This window comes from Mirounga leonina, unplaced genomic scaffold (assembly GCF_011800145.1).
Source record: "Mirounga leonina isolate KUSES-001 unplaced genomic scaffold, KU_Mleo_1.0 Mir_125, whole genome shotgun sequence".
NCBI lineage: Eukaryota > Metazoa > Chordata > Mammalia > Carnivora > Phocidae > Mirounga > Mirounga leonina.
The window spans coordinates 69,867,478-69,887,055 of NW_023270305.1; the positions used below are offsets into that span (position 1 = coordinate 69,867,478).

The 19,578-nt window shown below is 50.9% G+C and overlaps 1 protein-coding gene across 1 annotated transcript in view; it reads left to right on the forward strand.

The window, feature by feature from the left end:
- Positions 1–19,578, forward strand: part of INPP4A (inositol polyphosphate-4-phosphatase type I A) — a 70,410-nt gene that overhangs the window by 31,967 nt on the left and 18,865 nt on the right. Inside the window, exons 14-22 of the mRNA XM_035001732.1 lie at positions 1,844–1,861; positions 4,363–4,546; positions 6,024–6,242; positions 7,334–7,472; positions 11,255–11,287; positions 15,076–15,248; positions 16,281–16,404; positions 17,581–17,707; positions 18,012–18,152. Coding sequence (XP_034857623.1) covers positions 1,844–1,861; positions 4,363–4,546; positions 6,024–6,242; positions 7,334–7,472; positions 11,255–11,287; positions 15,076–15,248; positions 16,281–16,404; positions 17,581–17,707; positions 18,012–18,152 — 1,158 coding nt within the window. The remainder of the gene's footprint in view (positions 1–1,843; positions 1,862–4,362; positions 4,547–6,023; positions 6,243–7,333; positions 7,473–11,254; positions 11,288–15,075; positions 15,249–16,280; positions 16,405–17,580; positions 17,708–18,011; positions 18,153–19,578) is intronic.

Here is a 19,578-nt window from a genome sequence, read left to right on the forward strand (position 1 = left end):
CGCAGCTGCAGTCCAAACAGGAAATGGCCAGGGAGGCAGTTGGGGAAGGGCATTGTGGAGCGTGCAGGGAGGTGTGGCTGAGGCGTGGTGCTTTGAGGACAGGAGCTGAGGGGGAGGGCAGCCTTGCTGGCAGACTGCTCAGTGCGGGGCCACACGCTGGTGAGCCTGGATGCAGGGGTGACAGAGGTAGGCCTGGCCCCAAGGGGCTCCTGGTCTTGCCTGGGAGTGGACAAGTCAACAGCACCACTTGGAGCAAGCAGGGCCGTGCTTGGAGCGGGGGTGACGCCGAGAGAGCCACAGACCCCAGCTGTTGTGTTGGATATGTGGGAGGCATTGGTGATCTTCCAGAATGTCACCCGTCAAGATTTAAATGGATGGGGGAGGCAAGTGTGAGAAGTAGGGGCGACGAGTGTAGATGGTCCTGTGAGATCCGTGGACCATGGAGTAGAGGAAATGGCATGCAGGTGTCTGCCTGGGGAGAATGGTTATCACATGATTATGTGTTCAGGCTGATGGGGATGGCGAGAGTGAAGAGCTGTTGGTAAGAGAAGTCGATGGAGCAAGGTTCTGGAGATGCAAAGGCCAGACCAGGCAGGGAGTCCTAGAAGGTCGGGTGCAGAGAGGTCCTTGAGGAGTGAAGAAACAAGCTGAAGATACTGTGAATCAGCCTGTGCAGAATGTGGAGTTGAAAGGGTGGGACTTACCAAGGGAGAATGCAACAGTTGGAGGGAAGGTGAAGCCAAGGCCTAGGGGGCATCAAGAGAGTCAGCAAGGCGGCCAGGTGGAGAGTATTAGCACCTGCCAGGGAATCAAGGCTCTGGGCTGCCATGGCCAGGAGTCAAGATGCGGCTTGAGAAAACTGACATCAGACTGGATCAAGGAAGGGGTGAAAGGTCAGGTACAGTGGCCGGTCAGTGGGCCAAGGGGATCAGGGATGCAGCTAGGAGCTTCTCTGCCCATGGGGCGAGGCTGGAGGGGTGAGCCGGCAGGTGCAAGAGAGCGCACTAGGAGAAATCACCGTTCAGATGTCTACACAGGTGGCCCGGAGCCAAGTGAACCCTGGAGGCAGCAGGAGGAAGAACAAGGAAGGGCCAGTGGTTAGGAAGGGGAATTTCAGCCTTCAGGGCAGGCGACATTCTTGGGAGGCCCCCCAGACAGCCCGCTTGACCTTGATTGATCCCACCAAGGGGTCTTCCCCTCCCAGACAAGCCAGACCCACCTGAGGAGTCACTGACTCTGCTGTGCCCTGGGAATTACGATGAAGAGGAAGCTTCCAGTGCTCCCCACAGCTCTGCACAGCCAGCCAAGAGAGCGTGTGTCTGTCACTCCATTGCATGTGGCTGTGTGGGGGTGTGAGTGGGAGATTTGAGGATGCCATGGGGACCCTGGAGGGGAAAGCCCATCAGGAGGGGGCGCCACTGCCGTCCCTGTCCTGGAAAGGTCAGGATGTTGATACCTGATTACCCAGTATATTAACTTCAGAAGTCCTTACTTCCAAAATGCTCCTGGAGTATATTTCAAATAAATAATGTAAATTTTCATTTAATTTCCTTCTAATGTTATTAAAATCACCTGTAGAAATGATTTTCATTATTTGAACTGTACTTTAAATGTGGACAGAACTTGGCCCACAGGCGGAATGTCCCCCTGGGGCTTGCGCACAGACACGGACATTGCTCTGATGAATAAGCACATTGGGCTCATAAGTTTTATGGTCCCTGTAGTGGGTGCCTCGACACGTAATTTCAAGGATTTTGACAAAAGATAACTTGGCTTTTTAATTTTTTGTTTTGCATTTGGTGTTTGCTAACTGCTAATATTTCGTTTTGGTTCTTTTCTTTAGCAGTTTTGAGGAGTGTTGGTGAGTTTTCTGTCTGTGGAGAGAGTGTCTGTTTGGGTCTTGCTCTCCTGTAGAGAAAGCCGGTGCTGTCCCCTCCTCGGTGAGGTGCTTCAGCCCTCGGTGCCACCAGGGGGCCCTGGTTATAGCCTCGTAGACAGAATTCTCTCTTCCAACTGCAATGTTCTTTGATAATGAATAGCCCATCTCCAGTCTACCATTTTACCTTCCAAATCCAGCGGCACTTTGTTGCTGTGTGCGCTCTGAGGGAGGACCCTGTTTCTCCCAGGCCGGGCAAGTCCCCGGGTGCTGGCATTTCAGGTCCACCCATCGGGGTGGTCGGGAATCCCTGTCTGGCCTCTTTTACGAGAATCTTAGGGCTTCCGTTTTCACTTCACCATCACCTCTTATGGGAATATAACCAGCTTCCGTTTTTTGTGAATATAATTTATGCAGATTTTTAAAACAGTGTTCCTTGGGCCAATTTTCCCCCCGAGGGCAAACCAAGAATTGATATGACCAAGTGATTTTTTTCCTACCAAAGAATTAGATGGCAGCCAGAAAGCACTGTGTCTGCAGCCCAGGGGCTCCGAGGCTGCCCCCGGCCCTCCCCAGCCGTGCCTAGCGCGCTTGCTCAGGCGACAGCCAGGGCTCTGCAGTGGCGCTTCGCGTGGTGACAGCATCTCAGAGCTGGGGGAGCTCGGGGGCCATGGCGGGGTCCTGCCCGACATGGCAGCTCTCTGCCGGGGACAGCAGGAAAGCTGAGGCCTCTGGGGCTTTCCCTGTCTCTAGGACTAGGACTGAGCACACGTGCTCATATACTCACCATCATCCCCTAACAGCAGCTCTTTGAAATTTACTCTTCCACACCCCCCACCACAAGCTTCCTGTGTGTAAGCCCCAGATTACTGTTACTAGAATGTGACCTGTAGGAACACAAGGTGAGTAGGAGCGGTGCTCTCCTTCGGGCTTGGGGGACCGTATGTACTGGTCGAAGTATACACAGCCATCTACATACACACACATATATCTACAGGAAGCACACATTGCGTGTGTGCTCTAAAGACTGGGGCCAGGGAAGGACAGATTTTTAAAAATCCTATTTGAGATTGTGTTTTTAAGACTCAATTGTCAAATGGCAGCTATTCATTTGGAAGAGTGATTGCAGATTGGAAAGTAGTCGTGTGCACATCGTGCTGTGAAATTAGTTCTCAGATCACGCAGGCTTGGTTGTGGTCTGCTGCATGGGCTTCTGGCAAATCCATCGTGTTTTATCGTGGTGTGTGGGCTTGGGGTGTTGTTTTTTTCTGGGGTGCTTTGGTTTTTGGGTTTTGCATGTTTACACCGTAGTCTGTCAAGGGAGGTGTTTTGGAGACCTGCTTTCGGGATCCAAAGAGCCCAGTGGGGGTGAGGGGGCGCCTCAAGTCCTCATATCCAAGGGAAATGATGGAGGTCATGCTGCTCCACCTTCTCCCTCTTCCCCAAAACCCAAAGGGCAGCTCTTTGAGGGGACCCGTGAAGGCTGAGAAGGATGGGGACCAGTGAAGGCTGAGACTCCCATTCCAGCTAGAGCTCACAACTTCAGATCGCAGGAGACATCCCCACTGGGGCATTATACTACTCTGTGCTTTCCTTGGCTTCCTCAGATGGTCTGAAAACTAACTTTATACTATTAGATTGATTTGGGGATCCTGGCCGAGAGACTTGGATTTATCACCTCCATCTAGAAGGGCCAAACATGGTAGCCAGGCCCCACACAGCCGGGACACGAGTCGGTTCTCCGGAGGCTGGTGTTTGTGCCGTGCAGGGACTGGGCTGTGGTTTTGATGTCAATCCTAAGATCTAAGATCACACACTGCTTGGTGACGAAGGAAGGAGGAAGAGCCAGGTTTTCAAAACTGTTGAGGTGTCCAGGCCTGGCCTCTGGCTTGGCATGTTCTTCACCTCCTTCGTCTGATAGAACATTATTTTTCAATGTAGAGAAGTCCTGGAGAAGGCAGTCTAGTGGTCAGGGTCAGAGGTGTGAGGGCGGAGAACTTTGGGTGTGTGCACAGAAAGTTTGAAGACTGGCCCAATGAAGAAACAGGTCTCTTGTGGAAAGTCTAGCCCCCACGGCAGTCTCCCTTCACTGTGATAAACTGACCCCTTCTGAGATGAACAGACCCCGTGCCTCCACTTCGGAACTGCCAATACATGGACAGGCGAGGTTCTCAGGTGGAAGGCTATGAGCATTTGGGTAATTATTGGATTCAATATCTGTATATGCATTTATGTAAGAATACAGACACATACAGACAGAGACAAAGGACTTCACTGTGTTTGAATATTTCAAAGCCTTCTACCATACAGACAGAAAGAATCTCTTGAGATTTACTTTTGCCCATCAGCAGCTAGACTAGCCTAGGAGAACATCCCTGAGTATCAGAACGCTTTACTTAGTGTTGGTTGTGGGCTGGGGTTGGGAGGCTGCTGCCATCCTCTTAGATTTGAGGAGACCCCTTAGACTCTGTTCTTATCCTTTCTAGTACACCATCCAGCTGCCAGTCCATAATCTACATACCACAGGACATCATCAGAGCCAAGGAGATCATTGCCCAGATCAATACCCTGAAAACCCAAGTGAGTTACTATGCAGAGCGGCTCTCGAGGGCGGCCAAGGACAGGTCTGCCACTGGCCTCGAAAGAACCCTCGCCATCCTGGCAGACAAGGTAGGGGGCACTACCCTGCTACATGTGAGATGGGGGCTCCCTTGGGTTTCTGGAAGCCCTTGGACACTCCATGTGTGCTTAGAGCCGTCCATTCCAAAGGTGACATTGGGATGACCTTGAAGATCTAGTTTCAGGTTTAGTTCCCCCAGAGGCCCAGGGAGGTTTGGTGATTTGCCTGTGGTCACAGAGCTGGATGAGGGCAGGCCAAGGACAGCACCCAGGGCTGGTGACTTCCAGTGCTGCTTCATGCAGATGTGTCTTCCCTCAAGTCCGTGGGGTCCATTTTGGAGGCTGAGGTAGTTCCACGGCTTTCTTAGCAACTGCCTACTCAGCACATTTTTTGCCAATTTTTATTGACTTGGAATTTGAAAAAACTGAGTTATTGTACAGACATACAATTAAGGAAATATAACTTCATTGGCTTTCACATAATCAATAAGCCATTTTCTAATTAACTGTAATTTGATCCTGATTAAAAATATCTAGGGGCGCCTGGGTGGCTCAATCAGTTAAGCATCCAACTCTTGATTTTGGTTCAGGTCATGATCTCACGGTTCTGGGACCAAACCCCATGTCAGGCTCTGCGCTCAGTGAGGAGTCAGCTTGGGATGCTCTCTCTCCCTCTGCTCTTTGCCCCACTCACGCATGTGTGTGTCCCCACTCACGCATGTGTGTGTCCCCACTCTCTCCCTTTCTGTCTCTCTCTCTCTCTCAAATAAATCTTAAAAAAATATATAGACAGATATAAATATGTAAATATTTGTCCATACTGGGGCATTGGATATACCAGATCATTTTGATGGATGGTGCTTTTTCAAATTACTCAGTCTCTCGACACACACACACACTCACACACACACATGCACACACATATACAGATTCTGATCACACTTCCCCACTCACACCCACTTTGCTGGGGTGAGGTGCTGTTCCTGATCAGAACGTGTTATATCCTTCACATGTGTTCACTCAGCAAAGAGATCGAGAGCTGGAAATTAGATCCACTTGGAAAAGAAAGATGATGTTATCAGAAGGAAAATTATGAGCCACAGAACTCCTGCTGCATACAGAATTCCCCAGAACCATAGTGCTATGCTGAGAGTCCCACTGCCCAGAGTCCAGGGCTTTGAGTATTAGATGCAAAAAAATAAGACTTAAGTGATTGCATCAAATTCTTGCCTGTCCCCTGGAGCCAGAGAGGACAGCCCAGGATGTCAGTGAAGGCAAGGACATTGGGCTCTCTTCAGGCCCTTCCTTGAGTCACGTCAGGCTCCGAGGAGGGCAGGGACTGAAGCATGTCAGAGATTTCTCGACCTCCCTCGTTCTCCCTGTGTCGTCCAGTCTTTTTGTGGGGGCCTTTAAACTCAGCCATCCCAAGGGCTCCTGTATGGAGAGGGGTGCACAGCTGGGCCTCAGGACGGTTCCTGAGCTCTCAGAGACGACCGGCCCCAGCGGCTTTGGTTTCTGTGTGCTGCAGACCCGGCAGCTGGTCACCGTGTGCGACTGCAAGCTGCTGGCCAACTCCATCCACGGGCTGAACGCGGCGCGGCCCGACTACATTGCCTCTAAGGCCTCCCCCACGTCGAGTGAGGAGGAGCAGGTGATGCTTAGGAACGACCAGGACACCCTCATGGCCAGGTGGACGGGGAGGAACAGCCGGTCTTCTCTGCAGGTGGACTGGCACGAGGAGGAGTGGGTGAGTCTGCTGCCCCTGGCCCTCATTCTGCCACTGAGCTTGGGTTGAAAAATTCAAAGCCTCTTGCCAGCCCCTCGCCACCAAGAGGTGTCTACCAGGTTGGCTGCTTTGCAGACAAGCTCCGAGTCTCCTCCCGGGTGGCTCTTGGACCCCCTGAGTTAGGGAGGGAGATGGCATTTTCACACCTTGTGTCCATCTGAGGGGCAGGGCTGCCGCAGGCCAGGCTGGTGTCAGACCCGGCTGTAAAGGGGGCGATGTTCTCCATGGAGCTCTTGCCTGCTGGAGGCCCGTCTCCTGTCACTATCTCCTGAAGACCAGCCAGGCCCCCTGCTTCCTCAAAGCTCTCTACGCAGTTAGCCCTTCCAGGGCCATTTGTATTTTGGGGGGACAGGGGAGGAGTCTGGAGACGCTGCCCCTGACGTTGTATGCGTTGCATCCTTCTTCCTGACAGAGTGGCCCTGAGAGCCGCCCCTGTCTCTCCTGAGGGAGGGACATATCACACAACTCGTTTTGTCATTTTTTAGGACTACGGCTTGGAGGCATGGAGTTTTTAGTCAGCAGCGAAGGGCTCCTCAGGCCCTGCCCCGGTGTCCTGTATTCTGTGTGGGTTTCTGCAAACCGCTCCCAGCCCTGCCTCCCCACCTCCCCACTGCCCCCGTCTGAAGTGACCGGCTGCCTCCATTACCTTCCCTCAGTCCCCTGTGTGTTTGATGGTTGTAGGAGGTCTGCAGCAGAGGGAGGAGGGATGAGCTGGCTCGCTGGGCTCTGTGGTCCTGCTGCCAGCTCTGGAGGGCACCGGGAAGCCCTGTCCGGCCTCCATGACAGTTACTAGCAAACGTGTCTCCAACTTTAAAAACAATGACCGCAGTACATTGATTTGTGTTTTGAAAAGCAAATACAACTGTAATAGGGAATTCTGAATTAATCTTGATACTTCTAAATTTGTGGTATTTTAATGATCACAGTGGCCCAGGGTGGGGGAATCAGTGTGTGTGTGAGGGGGCAGGGAGGGGGGCACGGGGAGGGGTGGTGTTCTGTTCTGCTTTTCCCATTGGGACAGCTGACCCAGATGGGCCCTTTCGGTTTGGAAGGAAAAAGTGTGGCTGAACGTCGACAAGAGCCTGGAGTGCATCATTCAGCGGGTGGACAAGCTGCTGCAGAAGGAGCGCCTGCATGGCGAAGGCTGTGAGGATGTCTTCCCGTGCGCGGGCAGCTGTACCAGCAAGAAAGGTAACCGGGACAGCCACGCCTACTGGATCAACCCGGAAGACCCCTTCTGCAATGTGCCCTCCTCACCATGCCCCTCCACCATCTGCTCGATGCCATCCTCACCTGCATGCCATCCTCACCTGACCACACGTGCGTATGCATCCACGCTGCCCACTCATGCTGCCTCCACCTCACGCTGCGTCTGTCTGTCTGTCTATCTGTCTGTGTCCGACTCCATGACCTCCTCCCCCCATGCAGACTGCAGGGAGGGCCGTCAGGCAGAGCCGGCTGTCACAGTGCACAGAGCAGCGGGCGGTGAGGGCAGAAGCCCCCGTAGTCCACGCCCGTGGAGCCCGTGTGCGAATCTGCGTGTCTGGCAAAGGCAGAATCTCAAGGCCGTCTTGGGTGTCACTGCCCTATCAGTGAGGGTGGGGCTCCTGGGCTGTTCTGGTTTGTAAACCAGTCTGAGAACCTGCAGGAGGCCGAAATGCAGATGCTTTTCTTCTGAGATTGTTGACTGCACCAGGAATTGGTAGAATCAAGGGAAAGGTGAATCATGCAGGGACACAGCCGGATGAGAGCTGTTAGCGGGCTCAGCAGACTCGTCCAAAGGCTGCTTGTCATCAGCCGGCTGTGCTGTTACCCAGCAGGGGATGTTGCCTTGGCACTTGTCGGTCACTCACTCAGATGGTGGAACCCGCTCCTGGGGCTGAGTTAGGTTCCTCTGTTCAGCACCGCCCCCGAGGCAGGGTTCTCAGTAGATGGTAGGACGTTGGCATGAAGCAGCATGCTTCAGAAACAGTCCTCTGCCTGCACAGACAGCACAACCAGACACTCCGTCCCGCGTGTAGCCCTAAAGCTGGGCACGCACGATTTCTCCGCCAGGCTGTCCTCGGTCCCTGCCACTCGGGGCCTTCCACCTTTTCCTGTAGGAGCTGGAGGGGGTCATGGGCCAGGCAGCTGAGAGCCGGCTGCAGACCTAGCTTCTGCCTCCTCTGCTCTCCTCTGTGAATGGTACACTGGTTAGTAAGGCCCAGATGTGCGAAGGTTAGCCTTCAGACAGCAAGGACTTTTCATTTCTGAATTGGACAGCTTTCATTCAAGGCAGAAGCTGCTCCTCTATCAGAGCCTCTTGATAAATCCTTATTTGTAAGATGCCCTTCACCTTTTCAATCTGCCTGCAGTCTGTTCCCAGGGTGCGATTTCACTTGAGCCTCTGATTCAACAGTGTCCACGTCCTCCACCCTTCCATCTGTGAAGGACTGTAGTTTCAGTTCCCCAAGCCTGTGATTGGTTTCATGGAGCTATTTTGTCCTGTTTGTCTTCTCATTTTTTTATGTAAATTGTGTGTTTAAAAAAAAAAAAATAATGCTCATTGCTCATTTCTCTTCAATATTGTCTTGCTTGTAATTTAAAATTTTTTCCGCAGATATAAAAAGAGTAATTTATTGGGCTTTTAAAAAAAATGCCAGAGAGAGTTTATTTAATCAGATATTCTGTTACATCCATAACTTAAATGTCAGTTTCCTTCTAGGCAACATCCTGTATTGGTCAAATGTAGACAAATTTAAATGCAGTTTTCAAGTTATTTAAATGAGCATTTATTTATGGTATTTAGGGTATGACTTGTGTTTGCCATGCAAATCAGCTCTGTTATAATCATGGGAATATGAAGCATACATTTGAGAGAGTCTAACTTGGCTGATCAGTACTCAAAGAAATGTATGAAACCGTATGCCACTAAATTAACTGTGGATGATCCTAATTTAAAAATCTTGAGCATAGCTAGGAAGCCGTTCAGAGCTGGATGTGATCAGGAGAATCAGAGAGAACGAGATGGCGAGCTATTTATTTTATCCGGTCTCTTACCCTCAAGGGCCGGAGCCCAGCTCTGTTGTGACTTTCTATACCATTCCAACTTCCTGGGCCAGTTGTTTAGGCCTAATGAACAGGTTGTGTTCACACCAACTTATATACAAAGAACTCTGTGCCTCTTTGAAAGGCATCATGACTTTTCATTCCAGCTCTGCACCCTCTCCTAAGTCTTTGGTTTCCATCTTCTGCTAAGGAGTCATGCTGCCTTCTAGCTCGCTCTCCCACAGAACTTACCAGAGCCTTGCCTGGCAGGCACGCACCACTGTGGGACCCACTGACGAGTCCCCGCCAGCTGGAACCACAGAGGCTCCGGGAGTCTCGCCTTCCTTCTTCCGCTTTCCACACAGGTCACAAGTGCCCCACATCCCTCTGCATCACCACCCACAGCCACCCCGTCCGGTGGCCTCCATGTCCTGCCATGCATGCACTCATCCTCTCCTCATCGCTGAAGAACCATTCAAACCCCAGACCAGGTTGTTTTAACCTGAACCCCAGGTTCATATGTCCCTGAGATTATGTGCTAGGATGAGAGGAGGTATATAGTGGTCATCAAATCTCAGGGTACAAGCCACTGGTCCAGGAGTACTGAAGGAGACCCCTACCCCCGCCCACACACACACACACACATTCCCTGCTTTGACTGAAAGATTGAGTTTACCCGGCTGAGTTTAACCCCTAATACCTTTTTGGGAATGGTCACAACCCAGCTATTTGGGATCACCACAGAAGATCATGAAAACAGGCCCTTCGACCTTCCTCCTCACTCAGACTCAGAATTTTGGAGGAAGGGTTATGGGGAGGCCGAAATCTGTATTTTTTTTTTCCTCAAGACTGGGGTAGTTCTGATTAGCTGGACAGAGGTCTAAGAATCACTGTTCTGCGTCACCGCACACCACTGTGGGTTTCTCTCTTTGTTAGGCAGATGGTCTCAGGGTACTTAGGCTCTGCTGAAGAGGCTGAAGTCTTCAGCTCACAGGGGCCTTCACGTTTGCTCTGTTCTATCGCCTTTGCCGGTGGAAGAAGTCACTCTCAAAGATGCCTAGAGCAGAGGGATCCCTTGCCACCTCCACCTCTGGGCAACCCAGCTGGTAAACGTCTCCATACAGCTGGTTCCACCTATTTGGGGGGCTCTAAAACCACCCATTTCAGTACCCTGAAGACATAAAATGACCCCTTTCCAGACTCGTCTTCTTCCAGGTGGCACGCCCAGTTAACCAAGGAATTGTAGTTTTTAAGGGAAATACAAAATTGAAATGAGTACTTCACTTGCTGAAATGCGACTCAGTGTAGGTGAAGTTGAATTAAAATTGGCATTCTTTGTATGACCTGGAGGGACGTTGTAATTCTTGACTTCCCCCAAGTCATAAAAGTTTTAAATTTGATTTAAATGTTTAAGATTGGCATAGATGTGGGGTGGTATATTGGTTTCATCACTGGATCCTAACCTTTGGGTCTCCCGGCATGTCAGTCTGCAGCCCAGGTTCCACTCGTGAGTCAGGGCAGCGGGCTCTGAATTGGGGATGATCAATTTGCTGGTCAGTCTCTCTCATTACAAGTGTGCTTCCAGATGCTCTGAGCCAACATGGGCTCCGCCATGTACAATGTGATCGATGTGGGCACTTTATCACATTGTAATACGTTAGTTTGCTTACCTGAAGAGCATTTTATGTTGAAGTCTTAGCAACATGAATGAATGAATCAGTGCGTCGGTCAGTGTTTACCACCAAGAGGGCTTGGCTGCCGCAGAGCAGCCGAGCGCCCGCGTGGGACTTCTCGGGGAGGAGGCGGGCAGGCCTCCGTCCTCTTCTCTGTTCAGCTGAGCCACCTTACGGCCGGCTGCCGATGCAGTTGCTGTAAGCGCTGAGTTGTTCATGTTTGAACTTTGTGCTGCTCCTTAATCATCCGTGTCGCCCTCCATTTCTGTGCAGATTGCAGCCCCCCTCCTGACGAGTCCAGCCCAGGTACGTGGTTTCCATTCAAGGCTTCTGCAGATGTCTTTTTTTAATCCTCAGGTAGTGTTTGTAGCTGAATTATCCGAGACTGCCTATGCTTCCAGAGTTAGGAAAATATTTTAGGAGTGTGTTCATTTGAGGCAGCTAGCAACTTCTCTTAGGTCTGGTGAGGAACCAGTTGGGTTGGGGATGCTGGCCTGAAGCAGGCTACCCCATGTGCTTTTCTCGCTTGCCCATCATACAACCTTTTCAGACGATTTGTGTCCACGGGTGCGTTGGACTTCCTGAATCAGCACAGGGCATATTTGTAAATGATACTTCCTGTGATTCCACCTGAACTTGTGAACATTACATGGAAGGGGTGTAGCCAGCCAAATGTTGCAGCATTCACAATGACACAGCGTCCTCTCTTCTGAGTCTGGATGCAGCTCAGAGTTCTTAGGCATTGCTAAGAGGCTCAGTTGGAGATAGTGCAAAAATGGAATCTTTCTGCTGCCTTTGCATGTAGGAGTCGGTGTTTACGGCTCTAGTTCAGGGGTCGGCAGACTGCAGCTCTGAGCCGAGTCCTGTCCACCGCCTGCTCTTGTAAATAATGTTTTATTGGAAATCACATCCACTCATTCACATGTTGTCTGGCTGCTTTTGTGGGGCAATACCAGAGTCAAGTAGCTGTGACAAGGACCCCATCATCCTCAAAAGAGCCTAAAATATTTACTGTCTGGCCTTTTACAGAAAAAGGGTGCCGACCCCTGCTCTAGTTCATGTTGAATTTCCTGGTTGTGGCTTGTGGGTTCCCCAGAGTGAGCATGAGACCCCCCCAAATAATATGCTTTTGCTTACCCCCCCAAAACCAGCTACCCGATCAGTCTGATGATTGCATATTTCTGACTGGATATAAATGTGAGGTAGCAGGACACCTGTTTTATATCTAGAGTGCAGTAAACTAGTGATTTGGGGATTTACCAAACTCTCCCTGTCGGTTTTAGCAAACCCTCTCAGCTCGTATAGCACCATGAATTTTATACCAGCTGTGTCATTTCTAGAAGCCCTGGTGGCTTGTCCACAGTTAATGTCAATGGACTAAAATGGTCCTCTGCCAAGAGTTCCTTTGGCTTTCCCTGGAGAGCTCTATTTTATCTCAGTCAAAACACAAACACATTTTTTCTCTCACTCTTTCTCAGTTTTTCTCCTTTCTTCTCTCCCTCCCTCCCCTGTTAATGAGGAAAAAAAAACCAAAAAAACAAAAGCAGAGCATGGATTTGAAAAAGCCCTTCAAAGTTACCAAACGTAGAATGCTTAGTCCATGGATTAGCCACCAGTCATCGAGCATTAACAGATTAGCAACTAGACAAGGAGCTTACCCCCAAAAGTGAATCAGCTACATCCCTAAGGACACTGTTGAGTTGAACTGATTTTTTTTTTCATAGCAAGACTTTCTTGACAAAAGGAGCAGAGTACGACTCTGTTATCAAATCTAACTTCCCAATATCTTTACTTAGCTAGGTCCTGGCAGACATCCCATTTCTGTCCCTGAAATTCATTTTGTCTGGAAGTTTCTAATTTTAGTTTTTCTTTGCATTCCCCCCAAATGTATTTTCACCCTCCAGTTCTGCTCTCTACTTGGCAGAAGCAGTCTGACACAATAGAAATAACATAGAGTTTAGAGTTAGACCCATACAAATGCTTGTTCTTTTTGTGTGTCTGGGAAGACACTTAACCTCCCTGAGCCTGTTTCCTTACCTGTATTAATAATCCTCTCTCTGTGGATTAAATGAGAAAACAGATGAAAGGTTTTACATACATGGTGGTTGGCCCTCTTGTTGAACTCTGGAGCCATCCAGACATGTCTAAGCCCTTCTCCAGGCGGATGGCAGACACATCTCCCACCCAGACCCACATCTTTTCTCCAGGACAAGCTCCTAGTGCTTTTTAGCCACTCTTCCTGTACTCCCAACTTTTTTCAGGGTTGTTTCTCCCCCCCCCGCAATGGAACAAAACCAAGTCATACTTAAACGGATTTTTTTTGAAAGAGAAGTAGGTAAAGTCAAGAAGTATTGCCTGGAGAAGATTTGCTTAGTCGGCAAAGACCACTTGTACTTTGTGACCGTTTTCAGATTAAAATGCGTATTAATTACATACGTACATGCATGTTAAGTGGGAAATCAAAGTAAGAGTAAAATTGGCAACACTTACTTGCTCTATGAGCATTTACTTCTTAGGTAATGACTTAATTAATGAAACCCTAATTATTTGGCTATTAAAACTAAGCTGCCATTGGTCTTTCTTAATAGATGCTGCTGAATAAAATTTACATGTGTGAACAGAGTTCTTCAGAGAAACAAAAACACGGCCTCTGAGATTTTTTAGAGGAGGAAAGAGACTTGGGTGTTACCTAGCAGAGCCCTTCCATTTTACCAGAAAGGATCCATGTGGCCAAGGAGGCAAGAGACCTGTCCGTGGCCACCACTGCTTAGCAGAAACCGGGGCCTGAGACTCACATTGTCCACTCCTTGGTCACCATGACTTCTGCTGTAGACTTTCTAAATTTAAACCTGCTTTTTTTTTTTTTTTTTTTTTGCATCACAGGCACAAATCCTTGTCCACATACAATGTGCCCGCATCCACAGTGAGATAATTTCCAAAGTTTGAATGGCTACATATACTTGAAAATGTGCATTAACCAAACACTGAGTATAGGGAAGTCCTTTTGCAATTTTAGGCCTTTCTATAAATCTGTTTCTCAACAAAGTGCTACTTGTACAGTTTGAGAGGAGTGGAGCCAACCTCCCTTCTCTGTGGCTCTTAGATTCCGTTTATCTAAGACAGCGCTTACCCTCCGGTGGCCATCCCGCCTGCCTGGCCCGTGGCCTCTCCCCAGTGCGATGACGTCTGTGGCCGTTCTGAGACTCGCCCCTCATCCTAAGGGGCGTGTGCTGTCCGGGCTCCACTCCCCGCCTGTGCCCCATTTGCTGCACCTGGCAGGCTCACCCGCGGTGATGGTTAAATGCCTATGTCTGAGCTTGGTGACCTGTTATAAGTAGAACTGATGAGGGCATGTCTTTTCTCTTTAAATCCCTTCTAAATAGGAAGGCAAAAAAGAGCCAAAGCCCCAAATACCTTTAACTCTGTTTTTCCACCCCAGGGTTCTATTTTTAAAAACTTGTTTTGGTACAGGGTCACAATTTCCTAGTATCTCTACAGGAAAACTAAACCAGAAATAGAGGGCACCAGGCGGGAAGGTCGGGGTTGGGGAAGAAAGTGAGGGCAGAAGTGGGGGACATTCTGAGAGCTGAAAACCCCACCGGGACATCGGGTGGAACAGACGTGGGAAGTGAGACTGTAACCCAGCCGCACACGACTGCGCAAGGATGGGGGTGTCCTTTGCTCTAGCAGGATGGGGGCCCTTCTCTCCCTGGGTGGTGGAACAGTGGTGACTTGCAGATGACTCGCAGAAGCTTTTTTTGGTCATTTTCCTCAAAAGGAATAATCTCGAGCATTTGTGGGTACAGTCCCTAGTATAGGTCGGGGAGACCAGGCCTACCTCAGTGGTCCCTAGTAGGTCTGCTGCTTATTTACTGGAAAAGCTTCAGGCCAGAATGCTGGAGACCGGGGTGGTTCCAGGCAGAACTCGGTGCCAGTCCTGGGCCAGAGCTTGGGCCAAGCAGAATTACAAGATGCAGAGGGGGTGGGGAGGTGGAAGGAGGGGCACAGAGGCTTTAGGGGCCCAAAACTCGCTAAATTTCTGACTCTTGACTCTTAAAATCTTCCTCCTCAAACGACTCCTTCCCTGTGCCCAGGTGAATGGAGCGAGGCCCTTTACCCCCTGCTGACCACCCTCACAGACTGCGTGGCCATGATGAGCGACAAGGCCAAGAAGGCGATGGTCTTCCTGCTTATGCAGGACAGTGCTCCCACCATAGCCACGTACCTGAGCCTGCAATACCGCCGTGATGTGGTCTTCTGCCAAACCGTAAGCCCCGGCAGGCCCGCCGGCACCCCTGCCCCCAGAAGACACAGCCTTAGAAAATCTTTCTCACTTCACACTGAGAAAACCAAGGGTGGCAGGCAACACTTGCCCCTGCCTGTGGCTCTTAAGTTTCTTTACTAGAGAGGTCTAGATTTCAACCCGGAGGGAGGAATCCTGCTCGAGAAGTATGTATTTATGAGAGGGTCTGAGTCCACGCTTGCTTCTCCCCGAGGAAGTGGCGGGTGCTGGTGGGTTGTGCACATGCCCTGCTCCTGCCCGAGGCGTGCCGGGTTTCGGACGGCCCAGGCCTCTTGGCCACCCTTCTTCCCACAAAGGAGCTTAGTGAGGGAGACACGGATGTTGCTATCAGTGCGGTGTGTTTCCTGGTTTATAAAACAGCAGGTGCCTTAGTCCTGTTGCTCGTGCACAACTGTTGTAATGATTTTGGAGAAGGGAAGAACTCAAGTGAATGTCACAAGTTTAGCAGATGCCAGTTATCACATTAGCAAAGTGAATAGTGACAGAGGGTCAGGCTGGCGCTCTGAGGTTCTGCTGGCCCATCCCCACAGAAAGTCTCCCCCTGAGGTAATTTGCAGAGTGGCCGTGTTTTCTCTCACTTCTGTTCTTTGTTGTGATCACTTCAGTTTCCAGCCAGCGCTGGTCTGGATCTGTGAGTATAATATAGGCCCTTTTCACTGTGGGGAATGAATTCTGGGCTTCCAGAAGGTTCTAGCCCAGGAGTAAGCCCAGGCAGGTTGGGTTGGAAGCTGAGCCAAAACCTAACGAGCCTTTGGGAGCAGTTGGAGTAGCAAGCCTGGAGTGCCGCATAGCCTCCCCGTGGCCTGTGCCCTGCGTGGCCTCAGAGCCGAGTGCCCCCCGCACCCCAGGTGGAGGAGGGGAAGGGGTGCTGCTGCCACCCAACCAGAGCCGTGGAGGCAGAGAAACTCGGGGCCAAGGGCGCAGCGCGGGCTGGGGGCCACTTAGTGGGGAGGTGTCTGCCCCCCACAACGGCCTCACCTCGTGTCTCCCCCACAGCTGACCGCTCTCATCTGTGGCTTCATCATCAAGCTGAGGAACTGCCTGCATGACGACGGCTTCCTGCGGCAGCTCTACACCATCGGGCTGCTGGCCCAGTTCGAGAGCCTGCTGAGCACCTACGGTGAGCCTCCAGGGGCGCCCCCACCCCCTGCGCCTCCAGGATCCTGGGGTTTGTGAGCAGCGCGGATGTGCGTGGTGCCCATTCTTTCTTCCTAAATATTTTTCTGATTACACACGCAGTACATGCTGATTAAAGTAAATCCAGACATCATCACAGTATGTAAGGACCAAATAAAAGTCCTGTATAGTGACACACACACCCCTTCGTTTGTTTTCTTGGTGGTGGTGGTTACAATTAAAGATCTTTCTAGTTGAGGATGGACGATACTTATTTAAGCACTAATTTCCTGTGAGACATGTGGGCCGTTTCTGAATTATTCCTCTGGAAACAGTGCTGCCATACGTCTCTGCACACAAGCGTTTGTGCGCTTGTGGGCCCATTTCTGCAGCCACTGCCTTATTAGAGGGAATGTTTCTGGGTCAAAGGGTAGGAATATTTTTAAATTTCATAGGTATTTCCGAATTGCCCTCGAAAAAGACTCTCTTCTCCCTACTTTCTTTTTTTTTTTTTTTTTTTAAAGATTTTATTTATTTATTTGACAGAGAGAGAGACGAGGAGAGAGGGAACACAAGCAGGGGGAGTGGGGGAGGGAGAAGCAGGCTTCCCGTGGAGCAGGGAGCCCGATGCTGGGCTTGATCCCAGGACCCTGGGATCATGACCTGAGCCGAAGGCAGACGCTTAACGACTGAGCCACCCAGGCGCCCGTCTTCTCCCTACTTTCGTTTTCTGTTTGTTTTGTCTGAGAGGGTAAAAATAGATGATTTTTTTTAAAGAAGTATTTGTCCATCTTTGGAGTTACAAGACCTCAAATAAATACCAAGCCCCACGGAGTAGAGGGATCTGGCCACAGTGTGCAGTGTGGCTGTCTCTGTCCATTTCTAAGGCGCCAGCTCTGCCTTCTGAGCTTCCGTGCATGTGGTTTCCCTCCCCACGCTGTCCTTCCCCAGGAGAGGGCTGGGAACCATGGTGCGAGTCTCCACCAGCGGTGTTGCTGAATGTGGCTGCGGGGAGACATGAGTCTGCTGGTGAAGAGGCTCGGAGGAGCCCCCTCTGGTCACAGCCACGCCTGATCCCGTCACCTCCCATCTGTGCCCAGCTCTGTGGCCGTGCTGAGCCCGCGGGAAGAGTGGCAGGGCCCCTCTACCTGACAGCCTTCCATCCCTCTCTTGCATCCAGGTGAGGAGCTGGCCATGCTGGAGGACATGAGCCTCGGAATCATGGACCTGAGGAACGTGACCTTCAAAGTCACTCAGGCCACGTCTAATGCATCGACTGACATGCTGCCTGTCATCACTGGAAATCGGTAGAAAGATTTTTTTAATCGTCAAAGCTAGCCCTGTGTTTGAATTTATGTTCATCACACGTGACGTCCTTGTCATTTTTTTACTGTGTCTCTTTCAGTTAAAGACATTGATCATGGTCTTCTGTGTTAACTTCACAGACCTTTAAAGTTCATGACCAGCACTTTGGAAACGACTGAGCCAGACGGCCAGTCTGCACTCTCGTATCGAGGCCAGCCTGGTTTTCCTCTTCCCACTCGCCTCCTCTCCTGCCTCTCCCTTGTCACAGCCCTCACCCGTCCTCTGCGTCTCTTCACTGTTTTGCAGTGATGGGTTTAACGTGCGGATCCCACTACCAGGCCCCCTGTTCGACGCGCTGCCCCGGGAGATCCAGAGCGGCATGCTACTGCGGGTGCAGCCCGTCCTCTTCAACGTGGGCATCAACGAGCAGCAGACGCTGGCCGAGAGGTGCGGGCCAGCCCTCACGGGGCCCGGCGCGGGTGGAGTGGTCGCTGTGGTGATGTAGAAAATGTCATTAGCCCTCTTCAGGCTCTGAGCGCTGCAGAGACTTTGTCATCCCCCGCTCCCCTTTGGCCAGTGTTCTTGAAGTGCAGCCATGGACCCAGCCCTGTGTTTGGTGCTGGGGACACAAGGATGAGCCAGTTGTGGTCTGTATCCTCAAGAGACTGGGCTGGTAGGAGAGAGATGTGGGCGCAAGAATGAAGATGAATGCAGGGAGTAGGGGTCCTAATGGGAGACCCAGGGAGAGGGTCTGGGAGGGCTTCCTGGACGGGATGATGGCTAAATTGAGTTTTGAAGAGCAAGTAGGATCTAGTCGGATGAGGAGGTGGAGGAAAGACCTGGCCTCTCGGGTCAATGAGCGTGAGCAAAGGCAGATGGGGAGAAACCGTGTGGGGGCTGGAGGCCAAGGCCCCAGGCTGGGATGGGCAGTGGTGAGGTTAGAGAGGCCTGTATGCCAGGCGAGAGCCTTGCCTTGATTTTCCAAAGGCCTGTGTCTTGTAAGCTCCCTCCAGGTTCCCCTGCCAGGCAACAGGGAGGAGTCACATGTGCCCATGTGTGCGAGTGTGTGTGTGTGTGTGCACGCACGTGTGTGTTGGAGAGGAGGGTTTGGGCATGTGTAATGACCTTCCGCTAGTAAATGAAAATCTTTCCTGTTTTATCATTATATTCATGTGGCATATGCATTTTAGAATAAAGAGTTATTTAGAAGTACTTGCTATGCAGGGAATTTGGTCTCTAGGATGATGTCCTATCTTCCTTTTGGGCCTTTGGAACCCAATGGTCACTATCCATTGATCCCTAAGTATAGGATCACCCCCACTGAGCAATGTGGTATGGCTGGTGGGAGACATCGAAGAAGTGTGAGTAGAGCAGGACACAATCACATCTACATAGTAAGTGGATCACTTGCTGCTCACGTGCCGGAATTTATATGAGGGGGACAGGTATAAAGAGGAGGTTGTTGGAAAGGGTCCAGACCAGAGGCAGTGAGCTGGATCAGGCAAGGGGTAGTACAGATGGAGAAGGGACAGACTGAAGGACTATTTCAGTGGTGAAATGGAGGGTTTGGTCTTCAGCTGGACAGGGTGTGAAAGAGACAGTGAAGAGAATAACAGACCTAGGCTTCCAGGTCGGTAGTGAGTGGGTGTTGCCACCACCCCCTGAGCCCAGGAACCGGGAAAAAGGTCATGCTCAGGGGCAGATGGAGGCTGGCTTAGGCTGGGGCCACCAGCCCAGGAAGCAGAGACCTCTAGGGTATGAGCAGAACTGGAGGAGCCCACTTCATGGAGAGGAGGCAGCATCAGGAGGCCGGCAGGGAGTTGTCCCAGTGAGGACAGTGATGCTCCCTGTGTCTGGCAGCTGCCGTTCCTGA